The sequence below is a fragment of the Sphaerodactylus townsendi genome, linkage group LG07 (genome assembly GCF_021028975.2).
Source record: "Sphaerodactylus townsendi isolate TG3544 linkage group LG07, MPM_Stown_v2.3, whole genome shotgun sequence".
In the NCBI taxonomy this organism is placed as follows: domain Eukaryota; kingdom Metazoa; phylum Chordata; class Lepidosauria; order Squamata; family Sphaerodactylidae; genus Sphaerodactylus; species Sphaerodactylus townsendi.
Window position 1 is genome coordinate 40,790,898 of NC_059431.1, and position 18,357 is coordinate 40,809,254.

At 39.6% G+C, this 18,357-nt stretch overlaps 1 protein-coding gene across 1 annotated transcript in view; it reads right to left on the reverse strand.

The window, feature by feature from the left end:
• The window catches only part of EDIL3 (EGF like repeats and discoidin domains 3), a 323,251-nt gene that overhangs the window by 125,078 nt on the left and 179,816 nt on the right, over positions 1–18,357 (reverse strand). Inside the window, exon 6 of the mRNA XM_048502911.1 lies at positions 10,715–10,896. Within this exon, the coding sequence (XP_048358868.1) occupies positions 10,715–10,896 (182 nt within the window). The remainder of the gene's footprint in view (positions 1–10,714; positions 10,897–18,357) is intronic.

Here is an 18,357-nt window from a genome sequence, read left to right on the forward strand (position 1 = left end):
AGGACCTGAAAGTGCGGGAAGTCAGTGTTGTTGAGCCGATAGGGGAACAGCGACCACAATGCTGTCAGATTCAGTATCTCAGCATGCGAACAAGTGGAGCAACTACTAATGTAGTTACATTCGCCCTTCACAGAAAGGGAAATTTCTCAAAGATGAGGGGGGGATAGTGCGCAGGAAGCTGAAAGGAAAAAATCAAGAGAGTCAAAAATGTCCAGGATGCTTGGAGGTTATTTAAAACACAGTAATAAAAGCTCATAGCTGGAATGTGTTCCACAGGTTAGAAAAGGCAGCAATTCCAGTCCAAAAGAAAGCCACCATGGTTAACAAGAGAGGTTGAGGAAATTATCAGAAAAAAAGAAAATGACTTTTAGAAAAATGGAAGTCCAGTTTGGCTGATGAAGAATATCGAGAGGGAACACAAATGGTGGCAAAAGAGAAGCCAAGTTAACTGTAAGGGAGGCAAAAAGGGATTATGAGGAACGCATGGCTGCGAACATCAAGACCAGCAACAAACAGTTCTTCAAGTACATCAAAAGCAGGAAGCCAGCAAGGGAAGCGGTAGGCTCCATTAGATGACAAAGGGAACAAAGGGTGTGCTAAAAAGATGGCAGGGAGATTGGCAGGAGAAGCTGAATGAACTCTTTGCATCTGTCTTCACCCAAGAGGAGGTGAGGATCTATTCCTGCACCTTGAACCAAGCTTCTTAGGAGGCGAATCCGCCATGAACTAGCGAAGATAGTGGTAGACAAGCGAAGAAGTTCTGGCAGCCATTGATAAACGTAAATGTTACCAAATCCCCTGGCCCAGATTGCATTCACCCAAGAGTTCTTAAAGAGCTCAAACATGAAATTGCTGATCTTCTCACTTTAATATGCAACTTATCCCTGAAATCAGGCTCCATCCCTGAAGACTGGAAGATGGCTAAATGTCACACCAATCTTTTAAGAAAGGATCTAGGGGGACCTGGGAAATTACAGGCCAGCCAGTTTGACATCTGTTCCTGGTAAATTAGTAGAATCTATCATTAAAGATAAAAATTATAAAACATGTAGAAAAAGCAAGACCTGCTGAGAAAGAGTCAGCATGGCTTTTGCAGAGGCAAATCCTGTCTTACAAACTTACTAGAGTTCTTTGAGGGTGTAAACAGGCATGTGGACAGGGGTGAACTGAGTGGACATTGTCTACTTGGATTTCCAAAAGGCTTTTTTGACAAAGTTCTCACTCTCAGAGACTGTTGAGAAACTCAGCAATGAAGGAATAAGAGGGGAAGTCCTCCCATGGATTAAAACTGGTTGAGAAACAGGAAACAAAGAGTGGGTGTAAATGGGAAGTTCTCACAATGGAGAGATAAGTCGGGAGTGGTGTCCCCTGCCTAAGGATCCGTTTTGGGGACCAGTGCTCTTTAACCTATTCATAAATGACCTGGAAGTAGGGTGGGTAGCGCTTGGTGGCCAAGTTTTGTGTATGATGATACCAACATTATGTAGGGTGGTGGAGAACCACAAAGGATTGGCTAAGAGCTCCAAGCGGACCTTTGGATAAATTAGGTGAGTGGGCTTCAGAAAATGGCAAATGCAGTTCAATGTAGCAAAATGTAAAGTGATGCACATAGGGGCAAAAAAAATCCAAACTTCACATTACTACACGCTTGCCAGGGGACAGTGCTATCAGTCAGCAGTGACCAGGAAAGGGATTTCTAGGGCGTCTTAGTTGATAGTTCCATTGGAATGTCAACTTCAATGCATGGCAGCTGTGAAAAAAAGGCAAACTCTATGCTGGGGATCATTAGGAAAGGAAATTCGATAATAAAACTGAAAAGATTGTCATGCTCCTTTATATAAAGCAGGAAAGGTGCTAACCAAGCGACTTGGAGTAATTCGTGTCCAGTTCTGGTCACGTGATTCTCAAAAGGATATTGAGGAGATAGAAAAGTGCAGAGAAGGGCAACAAGGATGATTGAGGGACTACAGCACCTTCCCTATGAGGGAGAGGCTGCAGCTGCTTGGGGACTCTTTTTTTTTTTAGTTTGGAGAGGAGGCAAGGCATTAAGGGGGGATAATGATTGAAGTCTATAAAATTATGCATGGGGTAGAAAATGTTGACAGAGAGACATTTTTTCTCTTTCTCACAATACTAGAACCAGGGGGCATTCATTGAAAATGCTGGGGAAGAATTAGGACTAATAAAAGGAAACACTTCAATGCTCACGCAACGTGTGATTGGTGTTTGGAATATGCTGCCACAGGAGGTGGTGATGGCCACTAACCTGGATAGCTTTAAAAGGGGCTTGGACAGATTTATGGAGGAGAAGTCGATTTATGGCTACCAATCTTGATCCTCTTTGATCTGAGATTGCAAATGCCTTAACAGACCAGGTGATCGGGAGCAACAGCCGCAGAAGGCCATTGAGTTCACATCCTACATGTGAGCTCCCAAAGGCATCTGGTGGGCCACTGCGAGTAGCAGAGAGCGGGACTAGATGGACTTTGGTCTGATCCAGCTGGCTTGTTCTTATGTTCTTATGTTCTAATGTCTTCTTCACCAAAAGTCTCTCACCTATCTAGGACATCACATCGATGAGCATGGTGTTAAACTTGACTTAGAGACAGTAGAAGTGACCCTAGAAACAGATGCTCCCACTAACATTAAAGAACTTAAATGCTTTTTAGGTATGGTGCACTACCTAGGCAGGTTCTTGCCAACTTGGCAGAAGTCCTTGAATAATTTGTTAAAGTCCGATGTAGCTTGGCATTGGGATTCACATTAAGTAGCGTCATTTGCAAACGTGAAACAACTGTTAACCAATGCATCTGCATCAGTATACTATGATGTCACTCTTCCTACTGTTATGTGTGCCAACAAAAGTAGCCATTGCCTCAGTGGAGAAATTTGGTATACTCAGATTGAGAAAGAATGTTTAGCAGCAATTTGGACCCGTGAACATTTTCCCAATATCTCTTTGCTTTGGCTTCCTTTCAATTCTTCACTGATCACAACCCCTAATACCACTGATAAATTGCAAAGCTTTGAATAAAGTTCCAAAGAGATGCCAAAGACTCCTTCTATGTTTCATGAGATATAATCCTCAAGCAGAGTATCATTCAGGTAAACCCTAGTCATTGATAATAAACTGTCATGGCATCCCTGAAGACTATTGATGCTGACTCCATCACCTTATTGAAGAAGTTGAATGCTATGAAGTCACTTGGGGAGACTTAAAGCTAATTTCAAAGTAATTTCATGTTCATCAGCTATGAACCCTCACTACTTCTAATGCAGAGCTGCAGAAAGTAATGAACTATGTGTCCAAAGGATGGCCTAAACATGCACACTGTCCACCAAAAAAAGTTAACCCTTGTAGAGTGTGGACATTTTAACATGTCTCATGGATTTGTTTTTCATGGTAAGCATATTATTATTTCTACTGAGAAAAATGGTACATATTACACAAATTTCATACTAGACATCAAGGCATCACCAAATGCAGAATATGGCACTGCTTTCCATGGGGTGGCCATGAATTAGCCAAGACCTTATGACTTTCAAATGAAACTGTGAATTTTGTCAAGAGACACAAACCTTCCCAAAGATAAGAACCTTTGTTGCCTACCTTCCAAACCTTGGGAAAGGGTTGGTGCAGATGTTTGTACACTGTAAGGTTGAAATTATTTGGTGGTTATTATTTTTTCTAGGTTCATAGAAATTGCTCCATGACAGACATGTTAGCTTCCACAAACATGACTTGCCTGAAAAATATATTTGCCAGATGAGGTTGTCCAAATGCGCTTATGACTGACATCATACCTCAGTTCACAGGAAGAGAGTTTTCAGAGTTTGCAGATACTTACCAGCTTAAACACATCACTACCAGTCCATGCTTCCCACAATTAAACAAGGAAACAGAGAGACCCATGCAAACTGCAAAGAAAATCCTAAAGCAAGAAGATCCATTCTTAGCTTTATTAGCTACCACGCTACTCCTATAACTGCTACAGGACACGGTCCAGCACAACTAATAATGGGTAGTCAAACCAAAACACCACTTCCTAGTCTAGGGATGGCCCTGTACCCTGAATGGTCATATCTGAAGACTGTTTGAATTAATGACCAGAAAGGCAAAGCAGGATACAAAAGACAACATAATGTGTTCACACATTGCCATGATTTCTGATGTGATCACAAGTAGGAGTAAAGCTGGAATGATCCAACCCTGCAGTAGTCATAGAACAAAGCCAAATGCCACCATTGTGCCTTGTCAAGACCAACACAGGAACTATTTGCAGAAATAGAAAATACCTCCAGTTAGTTCCAGAACCAGAGACTCCAGAACCAAAGACTCCAGACCCGGAGACTCTAGAGGCAGATTCTCAAACCAGAATTGAATCTCCTACACTAAATTCAGTTCAAGCTCAGCCTACACTATGATCCTTTCCATTACCATATTTATTTATTTATTTATTTATTTATTTGTTTGTTTGTTTGTTTGTTTGTTGGGTTTATAAACCGCCCTCCCCCGGAGGGCTCAGGGTGGTGTACAATACAAATAGAGCACAATCAATTTAAAATACAATAAATATAAGTTAAGATGGCTCTAGTAAAAATAAACCCTACCCCATTAAAATGCAGCTGATAAAACTAATATTAACATTAGCTCAAGATGACGCCTACCATCTATTCCCTCTAAAACATACACCAGAAAAGAAGGGCGGTAGGGGCCACATGATATTACAGTGGCAAGCAGAAGGGAAAGAAGGAAGGAAGGAAGGGGCCCCCTATCACAAACTAGTCTCCCCAAAGGCCCGGTGGAACAGTAACGGTCTTTGGCAGGCCCTGGGCGGAAATCATCAGCTTAGGTCCCGCGAGAGGCCCGGGACAGTTGGCAGGGAAGGGCGCTCACCAGGCGGGGCCAGAGCTGTGAAGCTGCTCTGGCCCGGGTGGAGGCTAGCCGCATCATGGAGGGGCCAGGGATCACCAGTAAAGTGGCCTCTGCCGAACGCAGAGATCGATTTGGGACATATGGGGTAAGACGGTCCCGCAGGTACGGAGGTCCCAGGCCGCACAAGGCCTTAAAGGTTAACACCAGCACCTTGAAAGTGATTCGGTATTCAATGGGTAGCCAGTGCAAGGGGCGAAGCACAGGTGTGATGTGTTCTCTCATGGCACCCCTTGCAAGCATACGAGCCGCCGCATTCTGGACCATTTTCAATCTCCGAATCAGACGCAAGGGAAGGCCCGCGTAGAGCGAGTTGCAATAGTCTAGCCTGGAGGTGACCGTTGCATGGACCACTGTGGCCAAGTCGGTCTGGGAGAGGAAGGGGGCCAGCCGCCGGGCCTGGCGAAGATGGTAGAACGCCACCCGGGTAATATGGGCCACCTGGGTCTCCATTGAAAGAGACGAATCCAGGTGGACCCCCAGGTCGCAGACAGCTACATACACAGATACAGTAGCCTTGAGAAGGAGAATGATTAAAAAACCTGCACACTATAGAGACTAATATATAAATTGATGTGTAGATAGTAATAGCAACCTAATATGGGGCAGGATAATTCCCAGGTGATCTGATTCTCATAATGTATCTTCAGAGCTTTGAAGACACTTCATTGAAAACAAAATAAACAGAAAAAAACACCTGCGTGTCATTGGCAGGGAAAACTAAATTTATTCATGTACTTTACAAGCTGAAATAACAGCCACCTGCAATGCAAGCAGAGGAAACAGTCCTGGGGACAACTCAGATAACGGCAGGTGGCACAGTGAATTCCTGGAGCAGCAGAAAATGTCAACGGTGAGGTGCCAATAAACTGAAAGTAAGAGCTATAAACTCCGGCAGGAAAAATAAGGTGTTTCCTGCTTTCTGCACAGCAAGCAGGAAATGTCTTCAACTCGTCTTGGTGAGAAAGATCACTAGTTTAGCATTTTCAAAATAAGCTGGGTTGAGTGGAATAGTGTAGGTCCAGTATAGGTGTACTTTGGAATAGAGCTGAGACAGTGCTGGCCACATAGAATAATTAAACATCAGCATACAGTTCCTTAATGATTTGATGGGACGCCAACACACACTACTGCACAGACAAATGTTGGACACTCAAATGAAAATGCAACAGCATTCACACACATTCCACAGATTCTTCTGTTGTTATAACATTCTTGTCTTGGGGGAAATTTTATTTCCCTTAACTCACATCAAACTCACATTAGCAAGGTAAAATGGAGATGGGAGCAATAACATTGCTGATTCATAGCTGGCAGTGCAAAAGAGCAGGCTTGTTTTCTGCAATAGGCTAAATGACAAATTTGATCACATCTAACTGGTAGTTATTAAAATAAAGAAGGTATAAAGAGACTATTTTTCACATCTCACTTAAAGCAGTATGCTCCGTGTTCTTAATGAAGCAGTAACTACATATAAATATTATTTTACTAATTCTGCAAATCCATACAAAATGATTTAAAGTTAGACAAGACTCTCTCTTTAATTTGCTTTTAATGTCACAGCCAGTGACCCTTTAAATTGCAAACCAATTACCAGCATTGTAGTTCTATTACTAATCAAATTCTGGGAGTCTAAATTTGGAATGGTGATTTCAATTTTTAGTTCATGTGCAGAATGAAAGAAAAATAAATTACAGATTATTGGTTTGTGTCATTTACCTGAAGGGTCAGCCAGACATGTTAAAGATCACAGATTTCTGGTAAATTTCGTGTGCAAATGCAGCCCTTATTTGGATTAAAGCTATACAGAAAGGGAAGAGAGGATTTCAACACCTGAAATTTTGCTAGCAGAAATAAGGCTTCCCTCAGTATTCCTAAACTCACTTTCACATCAAGATGTTAGTTCGATCAGTTGAGGTGCAGCAATCGAGAAAATTGCATGCTTTTGCATTGAAATATAGTTTCAGACAAATATGGGAATTATCTTTCATTAGTATGTGCTGCCTTTGTCAAAACGATTATTTTGTGCATTGTTGAACACAGTACTTTGATATAAGAGCATTTATGCAGTGGTGGGATTCAGCAGGTTCGCACCACTTCGGCAGACCCAGTTGTTAAAATGGTGCTTGTAAACAAACAATTGTTAAATTATTTGAATCCCACCACCGTAACTGGTTGCTAAAATATTTGAATCCCACCACTGCATTCATGCCAAAATGTACTTTCAAAAACTTTCAAAATTTCAAACAGATGGGGAGAGCAGGGCTAGCTAGGTATGGCATGGTTTGTTTTGTGGTGGAGGAATATATAATTTACTAACAATTTTATTTGACACAGAGTATACCTTTATAAATCTGTTATTTGCTCATTGAAAATCTAATCAAACCAAAACAAAAATCAGTTTTGATTAGCAAAATTGAACAGAAGTTGAATACTTATATCCTTCTCCTCTTTCTGGATGCCCCTGATCTTCATTGTAGCTATCAATGTAATTTACCATGATAGACTGAAAGAGATCTGTAATCCTTGTTAAGTTTTTTTTTTTGGGGGGGGGGCTCTGAGCGAGTGGGAAGAAGACTACAAATTACAAATTACTTGATAGAGGAGCTGTGGCTTAGTGCATAAATCATCTGCTTGGCAGGCAGAAGTTTCCAGGTTCAATCACTGGCATCTACAGTTAAATGAATCAGATGATTGGTGACATGTAAGACTTCTGCGTGAAACCCCAGAAAGCTACTGCCGGTCAGACTAAGTATTTCTGACCTTAGTAAACCAGTAGTTTGGTTCACTGTTAGGCAGTTTCATGTATTTATCTGAAGTTTTCACAAAGCAATTGAAATTATAATTTGATTAATAGCAATGTCATATAATAATGTTTAATAATTATGAGATTCACAAGAAAATATTTATAGGGGAACTTTGCTCATTGTTCATTATTTACACTCATAAAAGTCTTTCCTTTCCCCATTAATATGTCTCCAAACATCAGTTGAATCAAAATTGTTTATTAATTAAAAAAAATAATTAGGATTTTCCTTGCTCTTTATTCCACCCTTTCTTACCAGCTCCTCCTCTATCTTGACTAGGTTCACAGACTCCATTGCAATCTCCTAACATAATTACATCTAAACCATACCAATCCATCATTTTTCCACACAATACCTTTAAAAATGGCTTTTATCGCTATTGGGTACATAAATTTCAACCACCAGCATTTTCCTCCCATTTAATTCAATTTCAGTCATAACATAACATCCCTCAGGATCTGTCAATTTAACTACAGGATTCCAATAATCTTTAACATAAATAACTATACCATTTTTTTCTCCTTTCTAGCCAAAACAAATTTTAATTTTGGCGCCCACCACAAGGGCACAAATATTTACAATATTTTTTGTACAATATAGGTTTCTTGTAAACAGGATATCTGTGGATTCAATTTCTGTATGTAATTTTAAAAATTCCTTATCTTAATAGGTTCATTTATAACATTGACATTCCATTTGATACATTTTATACACTGAAATATAATTGCACCTTAAATTAAATTTTAAGATTACCACAGGAGATTAGTTACTGTACTTAAGTATCCTATAATTTTTATATATTTTTGTATAATTCTTTCCTGTATTTTCTTAAGAACTCATTAGCACCTTCCACATCAGCAATTCTCCTTCTACTTCCTTTGAAAAGAAAAGAGAGCCCTCCAGTGTTTTCCCACTTGTAATGAATATTATTTTTCAAACTATTAATTCTGCATATTGTTTCCTTATTTGTAAGATCTTATTTGGTATCTCCTTCATAATTATAATTTCTTTCCCATTAACCTTCATTTTACCATCATAATGCATATGCAGAATTTCATTTCTAAACAACATTTTTATACAGCTCACTATAATATCTCTAGACAGTTTTCTTTCTTTTGCTACACTCAAGTTTACTCTGAAAACTTCATCTATCTCCTCAATTTCCTCATTTGATTTTCCCATAAATTCAGCTAACTTAATCCTTCTGTTTAAAACAGAGGCGTTCCTCCCATTGGGCAAAGTGGGCAGTTGCCCAGGGTGCCCCCTTGTGGTGGGCGCCAAAAATGCAGGTTTGTTTCTGGGATTTTTTGTATTTTCAGTGTTTTTCAGTTTTTGGCCTGCAGGGGGTGCAGTTTTTAGGCTAGCAGGGATCTTTCAGGAGGCTCTCCTGATGATATCACCCAGGTTTGGTGAGGTTTGGTTTAGGGAGTCCAAAGTTATGGACTCCCAAAGGGAGTGCCCCATCCCCCATTGTTTCCAATGGGATCTAATAGGAGATGGGGGCTACACATTTGAGGGTCCATAACTTTGGACCCCCTGAACCAAACTTCACCAAACCTGGATGGTATCATCAATAGGGGCTCACGAAGATACTCTGAAATTTTGGTGCTGCTAGCTTAATAATTGCACCCCTGACAGCAGGCACCCCTTAAATTTCCCCAGATTTTCCTTTTAAATCCACCCCCTTCCTGCCAATGCTTGTTTTCTTTCTTTCTTTTATTCTCTCAATGCCTAATAAAGGTTATTATTATTAAATCCACCCCCTTCAACATGGATTTAACGGGAGAATCTGAGGTCCACAGTTTAAACATTGAACGTGATGCTGTTTCAGGGTGGGGGAGAATCCACCCCAAAATAGCCTCACTTTCAATGTTGTTTAAATTGGGGACCCCAGATTCTCCCTTTAAGATGGATTTAAAAGGAGAATCTGGGCTCTCTAGTTTAAAAACCATTGAAAATGATGCTGCTTGGAGGTGTATTCCAGCACCACTTGTTTATACTAGGGAGCCTAGATTCTCCTTTCAAATCTACCTTAAAGGGAGAATCTGGGCCCCCAGTTTAAATAACATTGAAAGTGATTCTGTTTCCCCCAATTGGGGGAACTGGATACAACACCATAAAATGTTTTCATAGCAGTAATAAAACATTTTGAAAGTATTTTGAAATTTTCAAAAGAAATATTTCTGTTGTGTGGCATGGCCCATTGCTGTGTTCAGATTTGTGAGTTGGGGCATGTTCTATAATGTGATGGTGACTTTGAAACGACCTGATGGAAAAAAATCATTGTTTGGTTATGGTGGGGGAGGGTGGCTGCCCACGGGGGGGGGGGGGGGGTCATCAAACTCAGGTTTTGCCCAGGGCTTCAGTTTGCCTAGGTACACCCCTGGTCCAAAATATTCATCTTCTTCATTAATTGCTGCAAATCTCATCATTTTCTCATTCTGTTTCATTTGCAACATTAACAATTCCTGCTGGTCAATTTCTTTCTCCTTCTTGATTGTTTCCAGTCTGTTTTCTACTTTTTCCAATCTGTCATTAAAAGTTTTAAGGTCTATGAGACTTGGGCTCTTCAAGGCCTGTTCCAACCCTTCTTGGGCATTGGACAGCCCATCTGTGCTCCTGGTGTCAAAGGAGCGATGCAGGCTACTAAGCCCTTTGAACCACAGGGTAAGGGGGGACTAGACTTTTGTCCCTATCCTAGGTCCCTCATTGCCAGTCTTCCACGCTACCTGCTACCCTGTCCTCTCCCTCCAAACTTCCTTGCTCTCCATCTCTTCTCTCTCCCTGCAGCACTTGTACATGTGAATGATCCAAAGCAGTTGTAATTTAAAAATCCCCCCTTCATAAGTCTAGGGTTCATTTAAGGTAGCAAATAAGAGTTCTGAAAATACTTTTCTTCATCAGTGTCTTAAATTACTTTGGCAATGAAGCCTGGAAGATTCCCCACGCCCATCTCAACAGTTCCATCTGTTACCTGAATCCATGGCCATCTGTCATTTTCTGCAGCCGTCCAAGCATTTACAAGACCTTTCTTGTTAAGTCGTGCATAGTAGGGATACCATTTCTGGAGCCCAAAAAGAGCCCGATGTGTGGATGATGCTGTAATTTGTTGGTTTGAAATTATTCCTCCTTCAATTCCTAATGGCCCAGAGCATTCTGTGGAAAGAATATACGCATCAGAGTATCTAAAACTGAGATATTTGATATGGATCTATACAAACATCAAACCAGTCATATCAGATCATTCTGAACAAGACATGATAACAAGTGAGTTAAGAGAAACAGTACTCCACAATTGTGGAAGGCACAATTTTTTTTATTAAATGGAATGCAAAAATCATAAGTGAATCTAAACTCATTGTTCATACATGCAGCAGGCTCATACAGCAGATAAAATTTTGTGTAAAGTGGGGGCAATTCTCTATTTGACATCTGGCGGATCTTTCATAGATAGCAATGGAAGGAACATGGTTATACATTCAAGGCCTCTCTAGATTTCAGCCAAATAAATCATATCTCTATGATTATGAAACACTAAAATGGTGAACACAAATGATCAAATAGACTCCAGCAGCTAAAAAGTATTGTTTGAGAAGATAATATGGGGCACTATTTAGGGAAGGCAAGAGGGCTTTTTCCTGAGTTTGCATTAGACTACATAAGATTTCAGAAGAGGGGCTAAAGAGATTTTAATTGGGAATAGGCAAAATTCTCAGCCTAAAGATTTAGAGATTAGACATATAGAAAATAGCAGGGTGACATTTTTAAAAAATGTTGTAGTTACTTATTTGTAATGTTTTTAAGACGGTCACCTTTTATCTAAGGAAATGTATTTGTGTCTTTCAGTTGCATTTCATCATTATCATTATACGAATAATTTATACAGCCAACAAACTAGCCAAAAATTTAAGTGCTCCAGTCCAGACCACAATCAAGTGTGGTCTGAGACAAAGAGGAAATCAATGCTGCCACTACCCTTCCTTAATGACAGCATTTATACTGATGTTTAGCGCTTAGTATGTAGGTGGGCATAATGTCAATTATGGTCAATTATGGTCAGTAATCATAAATACTGCTTAAAAGTACAAAATGAATGCTGCCTTGTTAATAAACAAGCTGTCAGGTGGGGAAGACTGTTTTGGGGGTGGGGTGGGGGAACACACTGCTTGCACCTCTCCTAATAGCAGAGCTCCACAACAAGTAATCTGTAGTCTGCACAAACAGATTTCCAATGGAAAGCATGTGAGAAGCAAATCTGCTTGAGACATCTGCAGGCCTCTTTTCTTCTCTGCACCTCATTTTGTGGAATGAGATTACTCTGGCTGTGCTTGGTATGGCAAGATAATGCTGCTGAACACAAACCCTGACAGGAGGATGGAGGATGACATCCAATATCGTGATAATTAATACTGATTCGTGCATACACTTTTCATTTAGCTCACAGCCAATACCATTTTCCCACAATTGTTTTATTCAGATACTTTGCTTTAGGGAGGAAAAAAGGAGGGGAAAGATAACACTAATGGCAGGAAGCATTCTGTAGATGGCTTGAAATGATCATTGCAGTGCTTTGTTTATTTCAGCTTCGATCCATAACCAAGATAAACTATGAGCCATTATTGGTCTTTCTTTATCCCTAGCTAAAAGTCTGTCCTCTGCAGAGGAGTGGAATGAACATGCTTTGAACAACAACAACCAAAAAAAGTGCCAAAGACCAGAATCCTCCCTCCTCCAGGCAAAAGCAGAACACTATCCAAGCTGCTTCATTACTTTGGTACTATAAAATTATATGATTATGACTATAGGAACAATTTGAGGGGGCTATCCATTTTACTGACAGATATTTAAAACAGTTGGCAGCCATGGATTACTGGCCCAGCTTTAATTCTGCACATAAACACTAGTAATACCATGTGAGTCCTTACACTGTTTAACTTTATGAAAAAGTCTAGTTTCTTCCGGAAGGAGCTATTTACTAAATCGGTCTATAATGTTAAATCTGCATCATGGTAACATACCTGTTCTCAATAGAAGATGTTGGGAACTCACCCATATTTGAAATCTGTCCCTGAGCTATGTTAGGCAGTACTGGCACCCCTTAAACATTGACAAGTGAGTGCTGAACTTTTGCCTTCCTAACACAGTTTGTGAGTCAAGCAACAGATGCAGCAACCCATAAAAAGTGCATGTTCTATCATTGGAACAAAGCAGGGAAGGTTATCAGTACCTGAAAAGCCTCCATACATGGCCTGTGATCAGTTTCAAAGTTAGGGTTACCAACCTCCTGGTAGGAGCTATAAAAAACCCTGGAATTACAACTGATTTCCAGTCTACTGAGTGTGGATTCTGCAGATCAGAGTGTTTTCCCTGGCTGTTGGTGTTATTTTGCCTGCACAATATGTGCAGTAATTTAATATTGGTTAGTCCATGAATCAACCACATATTTGCAAAGTGTGAACTCAGTTCCTAAAAGCAAAATATTTGCAGATTAGTAGTATAGGCTGCTTTGGCTATGCAAGATCTACTGGTCAAGAGATAACAGTCTTGATGACAGCATTTCTGTTTACAGTCAAACTCTCCAAAGCACATTGAATTGAAAATGAGCCTCACTGATTTCAGTGGAAATTACTTCCAAACTAATAAGACAGTAGTCTACCTATGCTTAATCACAAACAGTCAGATCAGACAGCTTGTTTTACTCAGTCTTCCGCAATTTGCCTTATTATAGCCAATATCCTTCAAGCTTTTTGTTCCGGCAGTTCCTATGCTCCACAGCATAGCTATTTTGAACAATCAAAGAGATCCTCTACTGACTTGCAAAGAAGACTAATAATCACTGGTCTTCCTGGGTACATTATAGATAAGAAGGTTGCCACTAAGTTGCCCAGACTGAATTTTATGCTCTGAAAAGGATTTAAATTGATAGTGGATGTAATACAATGGGGAACTTCTTATGATCTATTTATTATTGTTCAGAAAGTAGCATTTATTTAGACCTGCCAATATAATTATGAGCTTTGGCAAAGTACACACACAATATTTTATTCTTTCCTGTTGCATTTTTCTAACATAGATCAGCAGGGATAGCATTATTCAAGCATTATAGTTTTTCTGTAGCACCATATGTACTTTTGGCATTCAATAAACCATCAAGAATTATGATAGGAAGGTTCAAGCCTGCCTCAGAAGAAGCCTCTTTGTTTGTTAATGCAGAGTTGTATGACGCATTTTGTCAGGCTCCCCCATCCTCCAGTATCAGCAACTGAAATTTTCTCTGCACTACTGTAGCAAATCCACATAAAAATATGCATTTAACATTATTCAGAGGCACCTCATACAGATAAAAAGTCTCCTTTCTTTCTGAGTATGCAGTTGTGTTTTGCCACACATATTCATTCAAATTCTACTCCTAATTTATCTAAAATGTAGAAGTACCAAAATGCTTCCATTAAAATATCACAACACTTTTTCCAGCTACAAGATACATTGACTAAAATGGTAAAAACATACCAGCTGTGTTAATTCTGTGATGTAGGTTAGCAGTATAGCATACATCCTTGGAAACAATCAAGAATGCAATGCTAATGTATAATGTTAAAAATGAATTATATCCACAACAGAGGGAACAGTCATGTAGTGCCAACGGAGCAGAGTGGGGCACAACATGGCGGGGGCGTGGTCTGGGCGTTCTGGTTGCGGGGGATTTCCGGAGCAGGGTAGGTGGTACTGAAGCAGGGGCACTGGGCAAAATCTCCCCTCTCCGCCCCGATGCCTCCTGGGTAGACAGTTTTGAAAAACGGAGCCAAGCACTGAGCAAAATCTCCCCTTCCCATCCCCTTGCCACCAGGGTAGAAAGTTTTGCCAGCAGAAACCAAGCACTGGGCAAAAATTCCCCTCCCCATCCCCATTGAACCAGGATAGAAAAATTTGCCAACAGGATCCGAGGACTGGGCAAACTCTCCCCTCCCCATTCCCATTGCACCAGGATAGAAAGTTTTGCCAACAGGATCCAAGCACTGGGCAAACTCTCCCCTCCCCATCCCCATTGCACTAGGATAGAAAGATTTGCCAACAGGATCCAAGGACTGGCCAAACTCTCCCCTCCCCATCCCCACTGCACCAGGATAGAAAGATTTGCCAACAGGATCCAAGCACTGGGCAAGCTCTCCCTTCCCCATCCCAATTGCACCAGGATAGAACTGGCTGAATCCCACCTCTGAATCCACCTCTTGTTCAACATAACTATTATTCCATGGAAGTCTTACAAACCTGAGAAACAAACTTTTTTTTTTTGAATTGGAAATGACTGTTGGGGGAATAGAAAGACAATAAGATTAGGGATTCTTTTACACAGTTCTTGCACTGGATCTAACTTGTCATGACAGACTTTATGGTTTGAAAGTGTAGAGAATAATTAGAATCAGAATCAAAATGAATCCTAAGACATTTCTGAGGCAAAAAATTCTGACTATTCAAATATATTACAAGTGTCCTGATAAATTAATTAATCCATATATCTTGCAAAATAGATATGGGCATATTTGATAATGGAAATCCTTATCCTCTTCACCCAATACAGGGAAACTCTTTTTCAACCAAAGAATGTTTAATATATACAAAAGGGTAGCTCCATCTGCTTCCCTTTTACCCCTATGTAGTGCATGTTGATCATTGAAGGAAAGCTGGCAAACATTAAGATATATACTGTAGGTTTCTCAGATTTTGTCTTTTGCAAAACATTCCCTCTCCACATTTTACCAGTAAAAGTAAATTAAAAAATCCTTTTCCCTTCCATAATTAGGGCATCTTGGACACATATATGTCAACTTTATAAGAATTATGGATATTTATTTATGGATATTTATTTTTATTTAATATTTATTTAATAATAGGCTATACCCAAACAATACCACTGGTGTAATAAATACATAAAATATTGCTTTTTCAATATATATCATTGATAATGAAACATGGATTTATATGTATTCTTTTAGTGCCTGAACTGTTTAGTGGTTTAAACCAACTCTATGCTTGTTTCTTCAACTACTAGGCCAACATTTGGAAAGTCAAAAGGTAAAGAGTAGAGTGTGCAGCAAGGAAATGCCAAACCACATAGCCAGCTTATCTAGTAAGTATATCAAAAATGGAAAAATAAGATGCACATGTGACCTAAAAAGTTCACAAGACATGTTAACCACAAAATGAAGAAAACAAGTTTATGCTTATGCAGCTGGGGAGAGAGGGCAAAGAGTTTCTGAGTGGGCTCTGGAAAAAAACAAAGGTAATCTTCTCTAACAGACAGGTAGAAGAGGTAATAAATGAAAAGTTGAGAACAATGCCTGGAAGGGAAGACCAAATATAGTGGGAGGCAAGGGGAGGGAGAACGCCCACTCATTAGAAGGAAAGACATGCATGTGTTTGTGATTGTTCAGCATGGCTCTCTCTGTTGACAGATGCCCGTTGCTTGCAAGAAACGTATTTTAATAAACTTTGCTGTTTCTTCACCAAGGGTCTCAAACCCGTGTTTCTAACACTAGTGAATAAATGAGGTGAAATGCCTTATAGATCTTTCTATGGACAACATTATATATTGCTAAAGGTGTGCAATTTTATTAGATTTTTATGTTAGAATGGTGTTTATGCAAAAAGAACTATGCATATACTAGAAAGTGACAAAGAAACCTTACTATTAGCATGCTTATATTTTGCTTAAGAATATGTACAGGCCTAATCGTTGAATAGACATGACACACTACTACAGAATTAATAGGAGAGAGTAGATGACCTTCCTATATTTAATCTGAGTAAAAAGAGAAGAACAACATCATTTGCACTGGTACTGTGAAGGCTGTGCTTTGGGAATTGAATCATTAGTGTAAATCCTGCCTAACAAGATTGGGTAAATATCCCTAACTTTGTTTATCTCTCTTAGAACAAAATAAAACCCTTCTAATCCTTCCAGATTATTGTTATCAAAATGTTATAATCAACAGAGCTACTTGACTATTTGAACACCTGATCTGCACATGCAACAGAATAATGTGGAACAGAGGTAGCATCTTGAGGTAGTAGAATTGATAGTTGCCTTCACCCACACAGGATAATGCACTCACAGTGTACTTTAGCAATGGTTTGCAACTGGATTTTCCTGTTTGACAATAATGAATTGACCCTTGCAAATCCTTATGTGTTCTTTACTTGAATATATTTTATACAGGGAGTTGGGTGGCAGTAAAAATATAACTGTTGAGGAGGGTGCTTTAATAAATGGAATAGGGTTCACTTACTAATGTTTGTGAAATTTTTTCAGCCGGTTCTTTTAAAAAAATATTTCATTGTCTTTTGAAGTGTCTTCTAACTTTTCAATCTGCCTTAAGTCTCAGTGAGAAAGGCAGAGTAGCAATGAAGTAAATAAAAAGCTACATCATGAGATAACTAATACTTCTAACAGTCTCTTTGTTCTACTTCTTTTGCCTCTTGCTTCTATTTTCTTGAGTGTTCCACATTACTTTTGGAATTTTTGTATACTGACATAGATATTTTAGTGTTAAATACTAGTTCTGTTTGTTACCAAAACAGAATATTTTTCTTGTGAAAGAATAATAAATCTAGATTTTATGTGATATTAGATGTTCTAATGCACCATTGCATATAGTTACAATTTTATTGCATACAATATGTAGCTTTATTAGGTTATAGAGAGCATGTGATGTTTCACTGTTACGTATTTGATGTTATTAATTTATAATTGTAAATAACTTTGAGACTATCTAGGGAAAATGGAACCCGGGGACAAAATCTGAGTTTTGTGTTTTCCCCACCGCGGTATGGGTGGCCGCCCTCCCCCACCGTGACCAAATAATGAGTTTTTGCACCAGGTCATTTCAAAATCACCATCACATTGTAGAACATGCCCCAACTCACAAATCTGAATACAGCAATGGTCCATGCCACACAGCAAAAATAATTTTTTTGACCTTTTCAAAATGCTTTCAAATTTTTTATTACTTCTATGAAAACATTTTATGGTGTTATATCCAGGACCCCAATTGCTCCCCAGCACTGCAGTGCCACAGAGCATGGAAGGCCTGATTGTTGTGGGGAGACATTTGTCTGGAGGTATGAGCTGTGATATGCTGGTGATTTTGCAGTGACCAAATGGAAAAATCATGAGGATCCATGGGGATCCATGCTTTTTACCATGTTTTTGCACCACTGCAGTGCCACAGAGCATGGAGTGCATGATTGTTGTGTTCAGACATGTGTCTAGGATTATCAGCAGTGATTTGCTAGTGATTTTGGGGTGACCAAATTGAAAAATGATGAGGATCCATGCTTCTTAACCATGATTTTGCACCATTGCTGTGCCATGGAACATGTGATGTGTGATTGTTGTGGACAGACATGTGGCTAAGGGTTTGAGCTGTGATGTGATGGTGATTTGGGGGTGACAGTGCAAAAATCATGAGGATCCTTGAGGATCCCTGTTTTTCAAGGAGGTTTTTGCACCACTATAGCGCCATGGAGTGTGGGATGCATGATTGTTTTGGTGCTGCCTGTAGACATACATGCTGTTTAGTTTCATGGTTGTTTCATTTCATTCCAATTTTAAAATCA